This window comes from Emydura macquarii, unplaced genomic scaffold (assembly GCF_026122565.2).
Source record: "Emydura macquarii macquarii isolate MOO-44397 ecotype Brisbane River unplaced genomic scaffold, CSIRO-AGI_Emac_v2 contig_2948, whole genome shotgun sequence".
Lineage (NCBI taxonomy): Eukaryota > Metazoa > Chordata > Testudines > Chelidae > Emydura > Emydura macquarii.
Window position 1 is genome coordinate 950,837 of NW_027133085.1, and position 23,068 is coordinate 973,904.

Below are 23,068 nucleotides of genomic sequence, written 5' to 3' on the forward strand. Positions count from 1 at the left end.
AGGCACCTGTACCTGCTCGTAACAAAACTTGATGCAGGAAGTTATCCAGGAGGAAATGTGCTGGGTGAAGATAGGTAAGCCTTTCATCCCATCCGCCACTGCAACAAAGAGTTGCGTAGTTTTCCAGAACAACCTAGTGCATTCAATGTAGAAAGCTAACGCCTGCCTAACGTCAAGCGTGCGTGCCACCTCCGTTCTTCCTCTGAGCCATGCGGCTTGGGAAAGAACACAGGAAGAAATATATGCTGGTTACAATAAAACTGAGACGCCACCTTGGGAAAGAAAGCAGGATGAGGCTGCAACTAGACCTTGTCCTTATAGAATTTTGTGTATGGCGGCTCTGAGGTAAGTTCCCTAATCTCAGAGACTCTTCTCGCTAAGGTAATCACTACCAGGAAGGAAACCTTCCAGGAGAGCAACAGTAATGGACAGAAAGCCAAAGGCTCGAAGGGGGGCCCGTGAGCCAAGACAGAACTAGGTTTAAATCCCAAGGAGGTTCTAGGTCTCGAATCCGAGGGTAGCGCCTCTCTATCCCTTTCAGGAACCTAACCATCATGGGATGGGGAAAAAACGATTTCCCATCTAGCAGAGGATGAAAGACCGAGATGGCCGCCAGGTGAACCTTAAATGAGGCCGAAGCTAGGCCTTGCAGCTTTAAGTGCAATAAGTATTCCAGAATAGCCTGGATCAATGACCACTTGGGCGAAATACCATGGGATATTGCCCAGCACGTGAATTGTTTCTACTTGGCCAGGTATGCAGCACAAGTGGAAGGCTTTCCACAGCAGAATTTGCCGACCTGCGATGAACAGGCCTGTTCCTCCAGGTTCAGCAATAGAGTCTCCACGCCGTCAGATACAGGGACTCTAGATCCAGATACAGTAAGCGACTTGGTCCTGGGAGAGGAGATTGTGCCACTGAGGCTACTCCAAGGGAAGGGGGGAGGGGGAGAGAGAGGAAAGATCCTGCCTGGAGACTGGAACTCCGTCCTCAGGTGCCCCTACAAAAGGATTGGCGCTGGCCGTTCGAGTGCCTGGAAAGTTCCGGCTGGAGATCTGGGGGGGAACCCACAGTGATCCAATGCCTCCTAGACCCTCTATCTCTGTCCCTTCATCTATAGGGGGCAAAACAAGAAGGCTGATATCTCTGTGGCTGCTGCTGAGAGTGGAACTGATGCCTCGAGGCCTGGGGCGTATAAAGGCTCAAGGAACGCAGCATGGCCCTACAATCCTTCAGACCGTGCAGCTTGGTGTCAGTCTGGTCTGAGAAAAGGGCAGACCCGTCAAAAAGGAGGTCCTGAATGGACTGCTGCACCTCCTGTGACAGCCCTGAAGACTGAAACCATGAGCACCAACACATGCAAATCGCCAAGGCCATGGCCCTCATGGGTGAGTCCGCCACATCAGAAGTTGTCTGAAGGGCTGTTCTACCCTCCTCAAGGATGATGACAAAGTCCAGTGCCTGCTCCCGGGGCAGGGTCTCCCAAAAATGCCTGTGGGAGTCCCAAAGATTGTAGTTGTACCTGCCCAGGAGGGTCTGCTGATTTGCAAAGCAATATTGCAAGCTTGCTTTTGAATAAATTTTCCTCACAAATAGGTCCAGTTTTTTGTTGTCCTTGTTTTTGAGAGTCGAGCTAGGCTGTCCCTGCCTACCGCGCTTGTTGGCGGCCGCCACCACCAGGGAACCGGGGAGGGGTGCGTGAACAGATATTCAAAACCTTTGGTGGGAACATAGTACTTTTTCTCTGCCCTTTTTGACACTGGGGCCATGGACGATGGTGTCTGCCATAGAGCCTTCACTACCTTGAGCACCCTTCATGTACAGACAGGGCAACAGGGCCAGCGCTGCCATTGCTAGCACATCAAAGTGGCTGTTCGATGCCTCCTTAAGGTCCTCTGCCTCCAAACCTAAATTCGAGGCCACCCCCTTAAGGAGCTCCTGGTGGGCCCTAAAATTGTCCAGGGGCACAGATGGCCCTGACGTGACCACCTCATTCGGGGAAGACAATGAGGACTGAGCTAGCATGGGGGGCAGTGGCATCCCCTCCTGCTGATGGGGACCTGCTGACATCCTCTCCTGTGGGTCCGAGTCCTCCTCTGAAGCTGACTCGTGTGCCCCCTCCAGGGCCACTGGCGCTGACTATATGCCAGAGGACCTGTATGATAGAGGGCCTGGGACCACTGGGATCTCATAGGGTCCCCAATACAAATCACTGCGCTGGTCACTGGCCCTGAGGCCAACCAGGAGCTGCAGAGCAGGAAACTTGCTCCTGTGTCTTTTGGGAATGGCGGTGCCCCGATCAAGTAAGCAGGCTGCCTGTCCTCCCTTGAAGAAGTGGACTTGCTGCCGGACGACCATGGGGGGGCAGCAGCTGGCTCCCTTTCAGTGCGGTGCCGCGGGGTGGAGGACCAGTGCCCCGACCCTGAAGCACCATGGCACTCTGATGACCGCCACCTCGGTGTTAGGGAGCGCAAGGAAGATGACCGGTGGTGCTGCTTGCCCAATCGACACCGGGATGCTGAAGATCCATGCTCCGAGGATGAGTGGACTGGTGCCACGCTGAAGATCGGTGCCTTGGGACCAAAGATTTGTAGCAGCATCTGCCCCCTTTAGGTGATGGCTCCCTCTCTGGTGACCAGGTTCTGTGCCGTGCTGGTATGGGCAAATTCCTCGGTGATGGGGAGCAAGAGCAGTGCCGACTCCCCTCCGGAGAATGCCTGTGTGAGGATGAGTGGGATCGGTGCCTTCTTTCAGACCAGGAGACCGCAATCGGTGATGCAAGGCAGCCAGCAATTGTCTCTGATGGTGATGTTCCATCGTTGAGGAACGCACCAGGGACAGGGATCAGGAGCGCCCTCTCGGGAACTGGTGCTGCGACACTGACTCCCTGCATGGTGACCTGGCTCTCGGGGACAGGCACCTCTGTTCAGGGGAGCAGTGCAGCCATTGCAGGGGACCCATTGTGGGCTTCCCCCTGGAGACCAGAGCCTTCTCTCTCGACGGTACTGGGGACCTAGGAAAAGGCAGCAAAGGCAGGGCCATCAAGCTCCACGCCGCCTGGAATGCCTCCGGCGTCGATGTTACCATAAGCTGAAGAAGCCTCCTTCCGCTCTCTGGAGTCGGGGGTAGCTCTCTTATCAGGGTCACACTTCTGGGCAGCAATCCCCTCTCCTGCTGACCCTCAGCTGGCTGGTTCGGAACGGGTTCCGCTTCTCCGGACTTTCCCAGTGTGGGGAAGAAGCCTTTCTCCACACACTGCTTTCTCTGCTTCTTCCTTGATGGGGAAGAGGAAGATGTCCAGTGCTGCAGGGGGGCTGGTGCCAACTGGGTGCTTTGCCCTGACGCCATACTGTGCACCAAGGTGGATCATGCCAGTTCGGAGGCTGGTCTTAGTGCTGTCGCCATCAGCAAGGCTTTCAGGCAAATTTCCCTCTCCTTTTGGGTCCACGGTCTAAAAGCCTTACAGATCTTGCACTTCTCCTTTCTGTGAGCTTCCCCCGGCATTTTAGACAACTGTCATGGAGGTCAGTAAGAGGGAACGGCTTGCTGCAGGAGATGCAGGGCTTGAAACCCAGAGGCATGCCCCGCTCCTAGGTGAAAGTCCCAGCAGGGACTTTCCTAACTTAACTATCAACTATTAACAACTACTTAACTAACAAAGAACAAAAAACAACAAACTATCTAATAGCTACTAAGGTACTGAAGGAGCACTTGCAAAGCAAGCAGAATAGTTCCAGCAACTGTTACAGGCGGAAAGAAGGAACTGGGGGGGGGGTGTAGGGCCGGTAGTGTCTATTATGCCATGGCATGCAGGCGGGACTCCAGGGGGCACCGGAGCTGGCCCTACAGGTACTGCTAAAGGGAAAAAAATTCTGGTAACCGTGCACTGAGGTGCACACACCTAGAATGGAATTGACATGAGCAAGCATTGAAGAAGAATTTAATTTTGGCTTGAACAAAAAAAACTTACTAACCCTTCATGACTGCTGGTCTTTGAGATGTATTGCATATGTGCATTCCGCTTTTGGTTTGCAAGTGCCCTGCACAGTCACCAGAAATGTTTCCTTCAGTCAACCCTTCCTCCCTTTTTTCTTTCTTTCTTCCTTTCTTTCCAGAAACTCTGATGTAGTGGAGTAGGTGGACAGGTCATGAAAGAGACATGTGCAACACATCTTGAGAAACAACAGTAATGAAAGGTTAGGATTTTTGGTCTTTGAGTAATTACACATGGACATTCCACTTTTGGTGACTTCTAAGCACTAAAACAGGTGGAAGGATTGGAGTTCACATACACACAGACTGAAGTATAACTTGACCAAATTTGGTATCAACTCTAGAGTACTGAGTGATGGCGTAATAGGAGGAGAAAGTGTGCACTGACAACGAGGTTACTGCTTCACAAATGTTCAGGATAGGGATCAGCACTAGGAATTCCATTAAGGATGCTTGAAATCTTGTGGCGTGAGCAGTCAGCTTCTCTGATGAGTGAAACATTTGCTCAGTCATAACAAACACAGATAAAAGAAGTTATCCAAAATGAAATTATCTGAGGATACTGAATGACCTTTCAATCTGTTCACTATAGCCACAAACACTTGGGTGGACTGCCGAAACAGTCTGACCTCGTCTATGTAGAATGCCAGTGCTTGTCTAACGTGTGCAGCCATTGCTTGTCCTAAATTTGCATGGGGTTTTGGGTACTAAAAAATAAAAGTAAATTGATTGATTGATACAAAAATCTGGCACTAACAGACAGACAACTCTGATGAGGGTGTGAGTAAATCTTATCTTTAAAAGAAGACTGTGTATGGTGGATTGGACGTGAAGGTGTGCAGTTCGGCGACCCTTCTTGCAGAAGTGATAGCAATTAGGAAAAGCACTTTCCACAAAGGTGTAGCAAGGAGAACATTGCTAAAGGCTCAAATAGTGGTCCCATAAGTTTAATCAAAACCAAGTTCAAGTCCTAAGGGAGAACAGGCTCCCTTATTGAGGGCATGATCTTTCCAATCCTTTAAGGAATCTAATTGTCATATCATTAGAAAAAACAGAACAGTTATCCACACGAGGATGGAAAGCTGATATTGCTGCCAGATGAACCTTGATAGAGGAAACTGCTAAGCCTTGCTGTTTCAGGTGCAGCAGATAGTCAAGTAGTTGGATGGACGAATGCATCTGCAAGACTTCAGTTTGACAAGCCCAGGTAAGTAGCAGAAATCCTCCACCAGAGCCACCTAGTAAGACCTGGCAAACTTGCTCTGAGCAAGCCTGCTCTTTGGGATTTAACCAAGGAGCTTTCAGGCCATTAAATGAAGGGACTGCAGGTTCAGGTGGAGGAGCCAACCATGGTCCTGAGAGATCAAGTCCAGGTACAACGGGAGTGTGGCCTTGCAGGAAGCAGAACTGGTGACATTTTCTATTGTATCTGTTTTCAAATAAATCTATTTGGGGAGTCCCCCACTGCTGGAGAAGGCTATATCTGCACGAAGAGACCACTCATGGTGACTGGAAAACGATATGCTCAGGTGGTCTGTTAGCTCACTGTGTACCCCTGGAACGAAAAGAGGCCTCGAGGTTGATAGAATGGGCTATGGAGAATTCCCACATGTGAACTGCTTCCTGACAAAGAAGGGAAGAGAGAGCTCCTCCCTGCTTCTTGGGACAAGACATTGCTTCAGTGTTGTCTGTAAAAACAAACAGATTTTTTACCTGATATGCGGCATGTAGACCTGACAGGCACGATGAGCTGCCCAGGGCTCTCTGACATTGATATGAAGAGCTAGCTTCCTCGAGGGCCAAAAACCCTGAATTCGGAGGGGTCCTAGGTGAGCTCCCCACCTTACAGCTGACACATCTGACACCAGAGTGACTGACAGTTAAGGATGGAGGAAGAGAACGTTTGAATATTGAGAGGATTCAACCACCAATTCAGTGAAATTGGAACCTGTAAAGATACCGTGAGCACAGTGTCTAGATTAAGATGACTTGGCACGTACACTGAGGCCAGCCACATCTGGAGGGGTCTGAGGTGCAGCCACACATGTTGTACTATATATGTGCATGAGGCCATGTGCCCTGAGAACTTTATACAGTTTTGGGATGTTGAAATTGCATGAATCTTGAGGTCTGTCATGACAGATCGAATAGACTGGAATCTCGACTCTGGGAGGAATGCTCTAGCCTGGATAGAGTCCAACACAGCCCATATGAACTCTATCCTCTGTACAGAGCAAAGGATAGACTTGTTTGCATCGATCAGTAGACCTTGAAGGCTGACTGAATTAGTTGAATGCTGGATATAACCTGAGCTTTGGACCAGTCCTTGACTAATCAGTTGTCCAGGTACGGGTAGACCAGCACTCTTAATCTCCTGAGGAATGCTGCCACCGTGGCCACACATTTTGTGAACATCTGAGGAGATGCAGACAAGGAGAACAGAAGAACCATGAACTGGTAACATGAATGCTTTACTACGAACCTGAGGAACATCTATGCCCTTGGTATACCAATACATGAAAGTAGGTATTTCTTAAATCGAGGGCAACATACCAGTCTCCAGGACCCCAAAAGGGAATAATGGATGGCAGGATGATCATGAAAAACTATCTTTTTGAGATAGCTGTTGAGCTGACACTTGTCTAAAATAGGTCTGAGACCTCCCTTGGCTTTTGGGATTAGGGAAATAATGGGAGTAGAAAACCTTGCATACTAAATTCTTTGGCACCACCTCTGGCTCTCACTTGAAGGTGAGATTGAACCTCCTGGACCAGAAGTACTTTGTGAGAGGGTCCTTGAAGCAGGACAGGGATAGAAATAAACTGGAGGGTGTTTCCCATTCCCACTTCTACAGTGCTCAATACACAATAGTCTGTGGTGATAAGGGATCAAGCTCTGTAAAATGTTTTCCCATTTCCTCAAACAAAGGAAAAACAGGGTCTGGCAGCCTGGGAACTGGTACAGCATCCTCGAGCTTCCGATCAGAACACCTGCTTAGAACTTTCTAGATGTCTAGGTGTGGCAAGCATTGATACAGAGTTAGGAGGAGGAGGAGGCAGCCTACACCTATAACATCTACTCTTATTTCTCTGCAGATCCTATTGGACAGCTGGAGCAGAATACTGGAGGGGTAGTCGAGGCCTGAAGTGCTTCCTGGAAGGAGCTGAGGTGTAAAATCAGAAGGACTTTAGGGTTGTCCTTGAGTCTTTTAATCCATGGAACTTAGTGCCAGTCTGCTCTGAAAAGAGCAAGGATCCACCAAAGGGCAGGTCCTGCACAGTCTGTTGGACTTCCTGGGTGCCGTCTTCTGGGCTCCTGCAGGAACTCCTGTGCATGGCCACTACTGAAGCCATGGATCTGGCAGCAGAGTCAGCTGCATCGAAAAGCATCGTGCAACAAGGTCATTGCCACCAATTTTCTCTGATCCACTAGCAAGGAGAACTCCTGCCTAGCATCTTCTGGCAGCATGTCTTTAAATTTTAGTATGGAGTCCCATACATTAAAGTCATACCTGCCCAAAAGTGCATGCTGGTTTGCAATCCTGAATTGCAACCTCTCAGTAGAATAAACATTCCTACCAAACAAGCCTAACTTTTTTTTAGTCTTTTAATTTTGGAGTTGCGCCCTTACTTTCTCTCTCATTGGCAGCAACCAGGGACCCAGAGGGTGGGGATGAGGAGTAAAGGAACTCTTTACCTAGGGCGGATACATAATACTTGCACTTGGCCCTTTTAGAAGTGGTGGAAGGGATGTAGGCATCTGCTGCAGTGCCTTAACAGGGTCCAAAATAGCCTCATTGAGAGGCATGGCCACTCTGGAAGAACCTGCAGTAGCTAAAATATCAACCAGGCAGTGTGAGGATTCTTTTACTTGGTCCATCTGCATGCCAAGACTTAAGGTAACCCTCTTTAACAATTCTTGGTGTGCCTTATAATTATGATATGACTTAGTCACAAATTCCATGACTTTTTGGGACCGCCATGACTTCCAGGGCCGCCACTGCCAAACAGATGATTAGCCAGCCAGCCCAGAGGCCGCCATGAGCAGCTGATCGGTGGCCAGCCCGCTGGAGCAAAGAGGCTGGAGCAGCTGCAAGCTCCAGCAGCTTTGTTTTCTCCTGTCCCTCAAAGTATTTTTGGTAACAGTCAGGGACAGGTTGCGGCTTCCATTAATTTTTGTTTATTGCCCACAACCTGTCCCTTATTTTTACTAAAAATACCCATGACAGAATCTTAACCTTACTTATAGTCATCTGGGGTAGGTGATACGTCCCCTCCTGAGACTGCCTTATCAGGGGAGGAGGAAGAGGCAGCCACCTCTGGCTGTGGTTGCTCTTCCTACATTTCTTGATCCGCAAGATCCTGTTGAGCTGACTCTTGATGTCTGGTACCAAGCCCAGTACTGGAGTCAGGAACAGGTGCTGCCCGGTGGGTAGGTGCCACATGCCTTTTGAAGGCCACCAAATAGAGGAATTCATGGAATACAATCCTGAAGAATTTATAAAATGGGAAAAATCTGCACGAGTTTGATGTTCACACAATGTTTAGTACAATAGGACATCCCTTCCATGGATCCTGTCACAAGAGTACCATTGGAAAATAGGAAGTTAGAAAGATCTTGCAAAATTCTTTTAAGTGAAAATAGCTTTGTGAACTCTTATAAAAAGAGGATATAATGTAAAAAGTTATATTTAAGTCCTTCCCCACTCTTTGCTAATTTATCTTTTCATTTGTTTTCCTCTACACTATTCTGTACTAATTTTTCAATGATTTGTGCAGTAATTTCTTTCAAAAACAGAGTGCAGGTTTGAATGACAAATTACCACTGATGACTGATTTTGTATTGCATTCACAGATCAGAAGATGATGAAGGTAAACAGAGACTACTGAAAAGGTGATCAAGGATTTTACTGAAATGGAGGATTAAAGAGAGAATTAGGACTTAATAAGACAGGTGTTCATAGTAAAAACAACTAACAGCTGTGATTAAAAAACTTTTGGTTGCCAATTTTTCCTTGGACATATGAGCAATACCTGTTTTATTTTTGTATTTTGCTCAACTGTTCGTTCACCAACAGATGTCACTGTCTTCAACAGTAACATTACGTATTCTATATGTTTTTAAATTACGTATGGCAAATTAAAAACTACTTAAGCAGCTTATGAGAGCCTCTATATCAAAAGTACAGTAAAATGTATAGTAAATAAATACTTCAATAAGTTAAAGCCACAAGTACCCTAATACGCTGCTGGCCGTTCTTTGAATATGGTCAACCTACAGTACATGTACTATATATACCATACCTGAATTTGGATCCAGTATCTAAATTTAGTCTACATTATACTACTTCCTGAGAGGAAACAGCTATTCCTTAATTTTATGACATTAACAAGTTAACAATTAACATACACAAAAATTAGTAAGTTCAAAGCTGAAGCTCCCTCAGCAATGTTAACTAAGTTTCATGACACATATGTAGTACTTTTTATTACTGCCTGCACAATGTTTTGTCGGCATGGCTATGTCAGTTAGGGGTCTGACTAAATCACACTTTTTAGCCAACATAGCAATGTCAGCAAAACCCCATGAAAACAAAGCTATGTCAACGGAAGACTGCTTCTGTCATCATAGCTAATGTTGTTTGGGGAGGTGGTTTTAACTATGTCAGCAGAAAACTCCTTCTGTTGGCGTACACTCTGTCTACACTAGGGGATTCTGCAGGCATAGATATATTGGCAAAGCATTTGTAGTGTAGATCAGGCTTAAGCCCAATAGTGATTCCTGAATAACTCCATGTGTAGACAGCTCCTAACTGCATTCACACTATGGGTTGTATCAGTATAGCTATTTTGGAAAAATAATCACATACCCCTCACCAACATAGTTATATCAGTACAAAAACTGTATGTAGAGCAGGCCTGAGAAAAGAGAGGAAGTATCAGTGTGAATAACTATACCAAAATGACCAAAGTGGTAGGCACATGAAGGACTAGCCAGATGGGTGCAAAACACTAGTGATGTTACAGAGAGGCATGACTGATTTCATTTTCCAGAAGAAGGTGGGAAAGGTGTTTACTTTTCAACAGTTTGGGAAACACTGGTTGAAGCTACTGAAGACATGACTACAGAAGTATAAACAATGACAAAGATACTACGTTATGTGACAGTTAAAATTGCAAGAACTGTATTATCCTGTTTTTCTACTTGTTTCCCTTTCTTTTGAGAGAGATAATGATAAGAGTGTCAAACACATATTTCAATTCCTCCACAAAAGAATTCCTTAATCAGCGTAACAACACATAACATAAACCTAGCCCTTTTCATTTCCAGTGCATTGTCCTGTATTAACACTAACCAATTAAACAGTATACGTCCTCCTGTTGGTATTTCAATTTAAGGCCAGGTCTACACTAAAAAGTCACACCCCTGAGTGATGTAGTTAAATTGACCTAAACCCTTCCCTCCACCCCCACACTCCCCTGGTGTACACAGTGCAAGGTTGATGGAAGAATTCTTCTGTTGACCATGCTGACACCTATCGGGGAACGTAGATTAACTACAGCAATGGGAGAACCCATTCCACCACTGTAGTGTATGTCTACACTAAAGTGCTGCTCCATTGTTTCTAGTGAAGACATGGCCTCAGAAAAGCCAGAAGCCTGTCATTTTAGTGCTGCAGCACAAAACCCCCCAAAACAAACAAAAAAAACACACAAAGGAGAGGGGGATTATACTTCAATGTTGATGTGGCTTGAGAAAGAAACAGATGTTTAATTAAACATAACACTATCTCTACTACATCTATACAAAAAAAAAATAAAATAAAAAGGGACCTCATTATCTGGGTATTTTTCATCAGCCTGGATATACCTATTCCATTATATCCAAGGCAAAATGCCTACAACAGAATGATAGGTCCAGTGGACCAGCCATAATTTAAGAAAACAATTAGGAAGATAAGGACATTACAAGAAAGCTAAAGTGATTTCTTTGCATCAGCCTTCACCAGAGGATGTTGGGAAAGATACCTTACTCAGACCCCCCCCTGCTCACATACTTATATTAGGTACTCTGATCTCATAAACTGAAGTGCCAACAAAAGAGGTGCTGCAATAAAACTGGTAATTTAAGAACACGTCACCAAGACCAAGAATTCTGATGTAATTTACAGATGATACTACACAAACAACAAAATTAAAAAAAAATTTGGATGGAAATCCAGTGAGATGTGGATTAGTTTTTAGTTTTCAAATACCGCCTAGTTTTTGAAGAGTTGGAAATGCTACTATTTATAATTGATATTACAATAGCATTTAAAGGCCCCCAATGAGGGCACCATCAAAACCTGCACCAAATACTGCCAGAACTCCTTTCTTTTACAGTATTTTGGGATTTCAGTTTCCTTTGCTTACAAACACTGAAAGCAGGAAATGTTAAAGGACAAAATTAAAAATGTAAACACACAAACCTTCAATAGGTCCCAGTTTAGTGTAGCTTAAGGAATAAGCATTGTTCAGATTGTTTCTTATCTTGCTCCAAACTGATTTATCGATCCTGAGTTCTAACAACTCTTTGCAAAAACTTCCAAAGACTTACCTCTGTCTGATGCTTTCTCTTCCATGGAGCAAAGAGTCTAGTAGTTTGATCAGAACCAACAGTGATGATAAATTCTCCTTCTGGATCCCACTTTATATCTTGTACACTGTTAAAATGTCCTGAAATTACAACTTCTGGAGTCCATTCTTTCTATTAAAAAACCAGAAACCACATATTATACATATACATGTGAGAAAGCAGGCATAAACAGGAGCAATCAATATATTTTTGTGTACCTTTTTACATACAAAATACATAGAACTGAATACAGAAGTCCTCAACCAGACCTGACCGTAAAGAAGACACAAACGAACAAGATACCTGAAACAGCAAAAGGTTAGATCAAGGTGAAGTACCAGAGTACTGGCTGAAGAGGCTCAAGTGCTGCTGGGAGCTGCTCTGCTGATAGTCAAGAACCATTGATGTGAACATTCAGAGGAGGCAGTTGGACCAGAGCCAGACACAAGTGGAGGTTAGCTCATTCCCCAAGCCACTATTGCTGCCCTTAGAAACCAAAGGCTAAGAGTTTGAGGAGCCCAGCATGCCTTATTCTCAAGGTCCAGGACTGAGAAAAGACTGTTACTAACCTTCTGTAACTGTTGTTCTTTGAAATGTGTTGCTCGTGTCCATTCCAAGCAGGTGTGTGTGTGCTGCGTGCACGGTCTGCCAGAAAGCTTTTCCCCCAGCGTACCTGTAGGGTTGGCTGTGGAGCCCCCTGGAGTCGCACCTCCATGGTGCTCCATACAGGTCTCTGCCGACACTTCCCTCCTCATTTCCTTCTTGCTAGATAATTCCGAAAGTGAGGTAGGCAGGTGGGTTTTGGAATGGACATGAGCAACACATCTCAAAGAATGACAGTTACAGAAGGTTAGTAACCGGCTTTTCTTCTTTGAGTGCTTGCTCATGTCAATTCCAAGAAGGTGATTCCCAAGGCATACTGTAGGAGGAGGGGTCGGAACTCAAACTCCCGCAGACTGCAGAACCGCCCTCCCGAACTCGGCGGCATCCCTAGCCTGATGAGTAATAGCATAGTGCGTTGTGAAGTGTGGATCGAGGTTCACGTTGCTGACTTACAAATATCCTCAATTGACACCTGTGCCAGAAAAGCTGCAGAGGATGCTTGAGCTCTGGTGGAATGGGCCGCTATCACTGGTGCATGCACTTTCACTAGGTTGTAACATTCCCTGATACATGACGTGATATAAGACGAGATGTGTTGAGACAAAACTGGCTCCCCTTTCATCCTGTCAGCTACCGCTACAAAGAGCTAAGACATCTTCCTGAAAGGTTTGGTACTTTCGATGTAGAAGGCTAAAGCCATTCTGACATCAAGAGTGTGCAGCCTTTACTCCCTACCATTAGCGTGTGGCTTAAGGAAAAATACCAGGAGGAAAATATCCTGATTTTTGTGGAAATGAGAGATCACCTTTGGCAGGAAAACTGGATGAGGTCGAAGCTGGACCTTGTCCTTGAAGAAAACTGTGTAGGGCGGCTCTGAAGTTAGCGCTCTGAGCTCAGATACTCTCCTGGCTGAAGTTATGGTTACCAGAAAGGCCACCTTCCAGGACAAGTAAAGGAGTGAACAAGATGCCAGAGGCTCAAACGGAGGGCCCGTTAGCCTTGAGAGGACAAAGTTCAGGTCCCACTGGACCACTGGCGAATGTGTGGGCGGGAACAGTCTGTCCAATCCTTTCAAGGACTGCTTAACCATGAGGTTAGCGAAAACTGAGCCGCCAATTCCCCCAGATGGAAGGCCGAAATAGCCGCTAGATGGACTTTAACCGATGATTCGGACAAGTCTTGCTGCTTCAGGTCAAGTAAATAATCCAGGATCATCAGGATCAGCTCTTTCAGAGGCGAGATACTCTTTGCTGCTGCCCACATCAAAAACTGCTTCCACTTTGCCAGGTAGGTAGCCCTAGTAGAGGGTTTCCTACAACTAAGGAGGACCTCCCTGACCCGCTCTGAACACACTAGTTCCCTGGGGTTCAACCACGAAGGTTCCACGCCGTGAGGTGCAGCACCTGGAGGTTGGGGTGCCACAACGTGCCCTGATGCTGGGTGAGCAGGTCTGGGAGAAGAGAGAGAGTGATCAGCATTTCGACTGAAAGATCGAGCAATGTTGTAAACCAGTGCTGATGGGGCCAAGACAGGCTATTAGAATTACCACATCCCTGTCCTGCCAGATCTTCACCAGCACCCTGTGGATAAGAGGAGTCAGTGGAAAGGCATAGAACAGCTGGTCTGTCCATGGGATGAGAAATGTGTCCGCAATGGACCCGGGGCTGGGCTTCTGAAAGGAGCAAAACTTCCTGCACTTCTTGTTGAGCTCTGAGACAAACAGGTCTATCTGGGGAATGCCCCACTTCTGGAAAACATCGGCCAATACATCTGGGTGAATCGACCACTCATGAGTGAGGAAAGATCTGCTGAGGCTCTCTGCCAGTGCGTTTTAGCACCCCAGAAGGTGTGATGCCACCAGGTGAATCAGCTGAGCGATGCAGAATTCCCACAGACTGAAGGCTTCCTGGCACAGGGGAGAGGAGCAAGCTCCACCCAGTTTGTTTATATAAAACATTGCTGTCGTATTGTCCATCAGAACTGACACCACCTTGCCCCTTAGATGGTCCTGAAAGGCTTGGCACGCCAGACGCACAGCTCTTAGCTCTCTCACATTGATATGTGACAGCAGTCTGACTGGGTCCATAGGCCCTGCGTCCTAAGGTCGCCCAGATGGGTCCCCCAATCCAAGTCTGATGTGTCTGTCACCAGACACACAGATGGCTGGGGCAACCAGAAAGGGAGACTGGCACATACCCATTGGGGCTTGCACCACCAGTTCAGGGAAACTAGAACCTCAGGGGGGAGAGACACAACCTTGTCTAAGACGTCGTGTGCTGGGCGATACACCATTGCTACCCAGGCTTGTAGAGGTCTCAGTCATAGCCTTGCGTGCTGGACCACAAGTGCATGCCGCCATATGCCCCAGCAGTTTTAAGCAGTTCTGAGCTGTAGTGAGGAGATGTCTCTCCAAGTCCCTTATGTCTCTGATGGCCAGGAACCAAGCTTGGGGAAGGGATGCACTGCACCAATGAATTCTATTCTCTGTATGAGGACGAGCGTTGATTTCTGCTTATTGATCATAAGACCCAGCCTCAAGAAGGTGGCCCTTATCACCTGCAGGTGCACCTCCATCTGGGCTCTGGTGCATCCCTTGACCAGTCAATCGTCTAGGTAGGACAATCCTTTGCCTGAATCCTTTGCCTCCTCAAGAAGGTCGCGACTACCAAAAGGCATTTAGTGAACACTCTGGGCACCATTGACAGACTGAAGGGCAGGACTGTGAACTGTAGAACTGTAGTTCCCCAGGAGTCGGTCCTGGGGCCGGTTTTGTTCAACATCTTCATTAATGATCTGGAGGATGGGGTAGATTGCACCCTCAGCAAGTTTGCGGATGACACTAAGCTGGGGGGAGTGGTAGATACCCTGGAAGGTAGGAATAGGATATAGAGAGACCTAGACAAACTGGAGGATTGGGCCAAAAGAAATCTAATGAGGTTCAACAAAGAAAAATGCAGAGTCCTCCACTTAGGAAGGAAGAATCCCATGCACAGCTATAGACTGGGGACCGACAAGCTAGGCAGCAGCTCTGCAGAAAAGGACCTGGGGGTTACAGTGGATAAAAAGCTGGATATGAGTCAGCAGTGTGCCCTGGTTGTCAAGAAGGCTAATAGCATATTGGGCTGCATTAGGAGGGGCATTGCCAGCAGGTCACGGGAAGTGATTATTCCCCTCTATTCGGCATTGGTTAGGCCGTATTTAGAACATTGTGTCCAGTTTTGGGCCCCCCACTACAAAAAGGATGTGGACAAGTTGGAGAGAGTCCAGCGGAGGGCAACAAAAATGACTGGGGGCTGGAGCACAGGACTTATGAGGAGAGGCTGAGGGAACTGGGCTTGTTTAGTCTGCAAAAGAGAAGAATGAGGGGGATTTGATAGCGGCCTTTAACTACCTGAAAGTGGATTCCAGGGAGGATGGGGCTAGGCTGTTCTCAGTGGTGGCAGATGACAGAACAAGGAGCAACGGTCTCAAGTTGCAGGGCGGGAGGTCTAGGTTGGACATTAGGAAAACGTTTTTCACTAGGAGGGTGGTGAAGCACTGGAATGGGCTACCTAGAGAGGTGGTGGAATCTCCATCTTTAGAGGTTTTTAAGCTGAGGCTTGACAAAGCCCTGGCTGGGATGATATAGCTGAAGCTAGTCCTGCTTTGAGCAGGGGGTTGGACTAGATGACCTCCTGAGGTCCCTTCCAACTCTAATATTCTATGATTCTATGATCTGGCTGACTACAAAGCAGAGAAAATTCCTGTGCCTTGGCACAATGGCCACATGAAAGTACGTGTCCTTCAAGTCACGGGCGACATACCAGTCTCCCAGATCCAGGAAGGGAATGATGGAGGCGAAGGAAACCATGCGGAACCGTACCTTGCTCAGAATTCTGTTCAGGTTTCGCGGGTCTAGAATAGGACAAAGCCCCCCCTTTGGCCTTCGGAATTAGAAAGGAATGGGAGTAAAACTCCTTTCCCCTCAGGTCGCGAGGCACCTCTTCCACTGCCCCTGACCTTAGAAGCGACTGCAATTCCTGAAGAAGAAGATGCTTGTGAGAGGGGTGTCTGAAGAGGGACAGGGTGGGTAGAAAGGAGGCATGGAAGAAAACTGGAGCGAGTATCCCAATTTTACCATGCACAAGACTCACAGATCCGACATGACCTGGGACCATGCATGGTAAAATTGGGATAAATGGTTACGAAACAAGGGACGGGTTGGATCCGGGTCTAAGACTGGTGTGCCATCCTTGGGCACATCCTCACAAGTTTTTCTTCAGGCCCGAAGACTGCCGTGACAAGCCCTGGTTCTGGCCGGAGGCCTGCTGGTTATTCCTCCTGCCATTTCAACCCTGTCTGCAATTGTAGATCTGCCCCGGCTGATAGAAGCAGGGCATGGGCTTGTAGCTTGAATGGCTTCCTTTGAGGTGCTGGCATCTGTAGGCCCAAAGACTTCAAAACGACCCTCGAGTCCTTCAGGCTCTGTAGAGTCTGTCTGGGATGAGAATAATGCCAGACTTCTGAATGGAAGGTCCTGGATGGTCATTTGGACCTCCTGAGGGAGACCCGAAGCCTGCAGCCACAAGCTCCTCCTCATGGCCACCCCCGACAACATAGCGCGGGCCACTGCGTCCGCTGCATCCAAAGCCGACTGGAGCAGAGTCCTGGATATCGCCTTGCCCTCTCTAACCATGGCCATAAATTCAGACTTGGACACTTGTTGCCCTGAGTCCTTGAACTTGTCCATTGACACCCAAGAGTTGTATGTATACCTACTTAGGATCGCCTATTGGATCACAATCCTAAGTTGGAGCCCCCAGGTGGAATACACTTTCTGCCAGAAGAGCTCCAACTTTTTGGCGTCTTTGGCCTTAAGCATGGGCCCTTGCTGTCCTTGCCACTCTTTTTCGTTAGCAGCAGCCACCACCAACGACCCTGGAGTGGGGTGGATATAAAAATGTTCAAGCCCCTTTGATGGCAGAAAGTATTTTCTCTCCACCCTCTTAGCAGTAGGGGGTAGAGAGGCCGGGGTCTGCCACAAAGTCTTTGTGGTCTCCTTGATGGTCTTAATGAGTGGCATGGCGACTCTGGAAGGGCCTTTCGGACCAATAGGTCCATCATGGGGTCAGTGTCCTCCACCACCTCCTCTGCTTGAAGGCCCATATTTTGAGCTACCCTGCACAGCAGCTCCTGATGCGCCCTGCTGTCATCCGGGATGGCCACCGGGTTAGCTCCCCCCACAGCCTTGTCCGGGGATGAGGAGAAGGACTCCATCACAGGGATGGGGCAGGCAGAACTAGAACTACTCGCTAATCGGGAACACTATCCTAATTACACTAACAACAACTAAATCTTAACTACTTAACTATTTACAGGTACTTAAACAGAGAAGCGATGAGGGGTAATCACTTGCAAAGCAAGAGAAACTGGTTATTCCAGCGAACATTATGGGCGGTAAGAAGGAACTGAACAGGGAAGGGTCGGCAGAGCCCTATAAAGAGTGCCATGGAGGCACTACTCCAAGGGGCTCCACAGCCAACCCTACTGGTACGCTGAGGGAAAAGCTTTCCGGCGGACTGTACACACGGCATGCACGCCCCTACTTGGAATTGACATGAGCAAGCACTCGAAGAAGAATCCTGGAGAATATCTTTAGAGAAAGAATGGTTTTGACATTTAAAGTAAGATAAATGGAACTCCCTTCACATACATTTATCATTATTTTCTACTCAACAGTAAAAACAATAAAAACGTTTTACCTTGTTAGCTGGAGTCTGACTCCAAAGATGCAGTGCTCCATGGAAAGCATGGGCAAGAATCATTGAACCATCCGGGCTAAACTGACAGTCAAAAAATCCAAGAGTGTTACCACCCACTTCTCCTACACGGACCTGAATGAACAATTGAAAGTGACATATTTATTGCCCAGTAACCAGTCTTTCATTTGTTTTAAACCTATTCCAAGCTCTGCGACACAGTGCAATCTATATTTTGCATACAAAAAACATGTTAAAAGAGAATTATGGTTACAAAATCAAGGACACAAAAGTTAGGAGGTACCAGAACAAAGACTGCTCATGAAATTTTTATGTGGCTCCCTTGCAGGGTAGGATCTTTTCCAAAATCAGGAAGTTTGTGATAGAGCTAGGAACAGAACCCAGCTCTCCTGGGTCACAGTCCAGATCTTTAAACACAAGAAAACTTCTTGCAGTATTCTGCCTCTTTTACTATCCATCCTTGAACTGAGTGAGAAAAGGGTCCTGTCGAAAAAAATGTATGAGATCATGTAATTGAAGACTTTTGTAATATGTACATGTAAGGGAACTGTATTAAAGTTGCACAGTCAGTCAACCTTAATTTTGGTATTTTCTAACTTTTAAGTTCTTGCCTTTGCAACTTTATTAGCCATTTAATGTAGGCTAGTGTGTATAATTTCCTAGGTTTAGTCAGAAGGAAACAAAACAAATTCCATCATATGGAACCCTGCATAGGTTATCATATGCAGGGTTTGAACCCAGGACTAAATCTGCTCAAAAAATAAAAACTTCTTTTCATTTAAAAATTTTGAATTTTCTAAGTTATTCTCATGTCTAAGTGTTCAAAAGGACCCAATTTTTAATTTTTGGGGAAAATTTTTAATGTAAAAAATGTTTAATGAAAATTTCTTTTTGATAAAAGGCTATTTTTTAAATGAAAAATCTTTTTGTCCAAAAAGTTTTGACCAGCTCTTACCAAAACCTTTAAATCCACAGCACAGACCTCTCCCTCACGAACTCAATGAGTAACTGATGGCCACAGAAGTCAATTATCCTCTTCCAACTAGACAGTAGAGGGTCACCACACATACTTTGCCAGTGAACACAACTATTTGCTATATAACAATGGAATGTTGGGAGGTAAGATTCCTGGGTTGTGTGTCTTGTAAAAGAGATTGTGGTCCAGTGGATACAGACAGCATAGCCAAATACACAGCTATGACACATCCATTCTGAAAAGCAGTGTGGCTGTGGACTAGACTTTGCTCTACCATATTAGAGAATGGATTCTATTCCCCGCTCTCCCTGATGTGATTTGGTGCAGCCTCCCCATTACCCACATTAAAATGGGGAAGGAGGGAGAGTGGCAATAATATTTAGAATCATAGAGTTGGAAGGGAGCCCAGGAAGTCATCTAGTCTAACCCCCTGCTCAAAACAGGAATAACCTCAGCTAAATCATTCCAGCCAGGGCTTTGTCAAGCCACAGCTAAAAACTTCTAGAAATGGAGATTCCACCATATCCCTAGGTAACCCATTCCAGTGCTTCACCACCCTCCTAGTGAAAAACGTTTTCTTAATATCCAACCTACACCTCCCCCACTGCAACTGGAGACCAATGCTCCTTGTTCTCTCATCTACTACCATTGAGAACTGCCTAGCTCCATCTTCCCTGGAACCCCCTTTCAGATAGTTAAAGGCTGCTATCAAATCCCCCCTCGTTCTCTTCTGCAGACTAAACAAGCCTAGTTCCCTCGGTCTCTCCACATAAGTCTTGTGCTCAAGCCCCCTAATCATTTTTGTTGCCCTCCGCTGGACTTCCTCCAGCTTGTCCACATCCTTTTTGTAGTGGGGGGCCCAAAACTGGACACAATACTCCAGATGCGGCCTCACCAATGCCGAATAGAGGGGAATAATCACTTCCCTCGATCTGCTGGCAATGCTCCTACTAATGAAGCCCAATATTCCATTAGCCTTCTTAGCAACTAGGGCACACTGCTGACTCATATCCAGCTTTTTATCCACTGTAACCCCCAGGTCCTTTTCTGCAGAACTGTTGCCTAGCTCATCGGTCCCCAGTCTGTAGCTGTGCATGAGATTTTTCCATCCTAAGTGCAGGATTCTGCACTTGTCCTTGTTTAACCTCATCAGATTTATTTTGGCCCAATCCTCCAAATTGTCTAGGTCTCTCTGTATCCTATTCCTACCTTCCAGGGTATCTACCACTCCCCCTAGCTTAGTGTCATCTGCAAACTTGCTGAGGGTGCAATCTACCCCATCCTCCAGATCATTAATGAAGATGTTGAACAAAACCGGCCCCAGCACCGACCCCTGGGGCATCTCTGTTTGTGACCAGCTGCCAGCTAGACATCAAGCCATTGATCACTACCCGTTGAGCCCGATGATCTAGCCAGCTCTGTATCCATTTTATACTCCATTCATCCAACCCATATTTCTTTAACTTGCTGATAAGAATACTGTGGGAGACTGTATCAAAGCTTTGCTAAAGTTAAGGTATATCACATCCACCACTCTCCCCACATCCACAGGGCCAGTCACCTCTTCATAGAAGGCAATTAGGTTGGTCAGGCATGACTTGCCCTTGGTGAATCCATGCTGACTGTTCCTGATCACCTTCCTCTCTTCCAAGTGCTTAAAAGGGATTCCTTGAGGACCTACTCCATGATTGTTCCAGGGATTGAGGTGAGGCTGACCGGTCTGTAGTTCCCTGGATCCTCTTTCTTCCCTTTCTTGAAGATGAGCACTATACTTGCCTTTTTCCAATCATCAGGGACCTCCTCCAATTGCCACAAGCTTTCAAAAATAATAGCCAATGGCTCTGAAATCACATTAGCCAACTCCCTCAGCAGCCTCAGGAATGCTTTGCATCTGGCCCCATGGACTTGTGTATGTCCACTCTTTCTAAATAGTCCTGAATCTGTTCCTTCAGCACTGAGGGCTGTTCACCTCCTCCCCATTCTGTGCTGCCAAGTGCAGTAGTCTGGGAGCTGACCTTGGCTGTGAAGACAGAGGCAAAAAAGGCATCGAGTACCTCAGCTTTCTTCACATCCTCTGTCACTAGGTTGCCTCCCCCATTCTGTAAGGGGCCCACACTTTCCCTAATCTTCTTGTTGGTAACATAGCTGTAGAAACCCTTCTTGTTCCTCGTCATGTTCCTTGCTAGCTGCAACTCCAATTGCGCCTTGGCCTTCCTGATTTCATTCCTGCATTTTTAGCAGTATTTTTATAATCCTCCCTAGTCATCTGACCAAGCTTCCACTTCTTGTAAGCTTCCTGTTTGTGTTTAAGCTCACCAAAGACTTCTTTGTTAAGCCAAGCTGGGCGCCTACCATATTTGCCATTCTTTCTGCACATCGGGATGGTTTGTTCCTGTGCCCTGAATAAGATTTCTTCAAAATACAGCCAGCTTTCTTGGATTCATTTCCCCCTCATATTAGCCTCCCAGGGGATCCTGCCATCAGCTCCCTGAGGGAGTCAAAGTCTGCTTTTCTGAAGTCCATGGTTCGCATCCTGCTGTTCTCCTTTCTTCCTTTTGTCAGGATTCTGAACCCTATCATCTCATGGTCACTGCTGCCTAGGTTTCCACCCACTTCTACTTCCCCTATCAAATCTTCCCTGTTTGTGAGCAGCAGGTCAAGAGGAGCACAGCCCCTAGTTGCCTACTTCTTTAATGTATGAGTGTACACAGCAGAAACTAGAACTCATGGTCTCCCCCATCTCTAGGCTTCCAACCCAGCACTTCTTCCCTACGCCAAAAGAGTTGCTCTGGCTTACATTTAACACATGGAGCTCAAGATCTGTGTTCCTAGGGAGCATATTCAATGCAAATGGAATGTTTGGAGATTTAGCAGTAAATCTCTAGCAAGCTCTACTGAATATATGCAGTTGGTGACTTTCAAGGCTTATTATATGGCCAGATGTGGGTGGATTTTCATGGTGATAGCAAAAGGCATCTCTCTGACCAGATTACCATTACCAAGCCAATTTCAAATTCCTACTCCCAAGCACAAAGACACTATATAACTCTTCAAAGAACTAATAAGAAAATTTAACATTAGGAAGTCTACCTATTTTCTAAAACCTCATTCTCAAAAATGGTTAAAACGTTTTGCTGATAGCTACACCTATATCTAAAAATTGGCCATAAGCAGAGATGAAGCATAGAAAATTTCAACCCAAATTCTTAAAGTCTAGCAAAGTTAAATAACTGAAAACAGGGACTTAGAAAATGTAAAGGAACCCTAAATATAGGTGTTGCTACTGTATATACCTATATTAAAATACCATTACAAATACTATGGTAGTATGTACTAATTTGTACTAATGATACACAAACTTATTGTGGCTTGCCACATGTTGCAAATAAGTAAGGAAATACATACAACAGAAAAATTAAGACTACTGCATCACAAAGTATACTCTATTCTTTTTGACAAGTGTAGTTTTATTTATGTCATAAAGTATACCAGCTGAGTGAACAAACTTGTTGTATTATGCCATCTAGAGACAGAGTTTTAACAGTTTATTCAAAAACACCAAAGAATTCACTCTGCGATCAAAGTTCTTGCGAATCGCAGCCCAAAAGGTGGATTATTAGAATGTTATTCACAACTGAGTAATTGGATTTGAAATGGCAATCTTAATCAAGGATGTCACTAGCACTTCAGCTATAATTCAGTTTTGTCAGATACTACATCTTTTTCGTTTATCTTTTGACCTTGATCTCTACAATTGTTTTTTGCATTAAGTTTTCTATATTTTGCATACAATTTTTATTCCAATGAACATACATATAACTTATGAAACATCTTCAAAGTAGGGATGTAAAATATCAAATGGTTAAATGGTTAACCAGTAAGTAATTAGTTTTGCTGTTTACAAATTACGTTAACAGTTTAACTATTCGCTGCATTGGCGGTGATGGAGTGCGGGGGACTGTGCGGGGATGGGGTGTTGCAGGGAGGGACAATGGCGGGGAGGGCCTGGACATGCACTCGCGCACGGGAGAATCCTGGCGACTTAAGGGTTTGACACTGGCGGCAGCAGCAGCCTGAGCAGCAGTGAGCCAGGCGGCAACAGCTGAGATGCACCCAGGTGAAC

The 23,068-nt window shown here is 46.2% G+C and overlaps 1 protein-coding gene across 1 annotated transcript in view; it reads right to left on the bottom strand.

The window, feature by feature from the left end:
• The window catches only part of ELP2 (elongator acetyltransferase complex subunit 2), a 106,231-nt gene that overhangs the window by 39,333 nt on the left and 43,830 nt on the right, over positions 1-23,068 (bottom strand). The window contains exons 11-12 of the mRNA XM_067569913.1: positions 17,952-18,083; positions 11,590-11,739 (exon numbers count right to left, since the gene is read on the bottom strand). Coding sequence (XP_067426014.1) covers positions 11,590-11,739; positions 17,952-18,083 — 282 coding nt within the window. The remainder of the gene's footprint in view (positions 1-11,589; positions 11,740-17,951; positions 18,084-23,068) is intronic.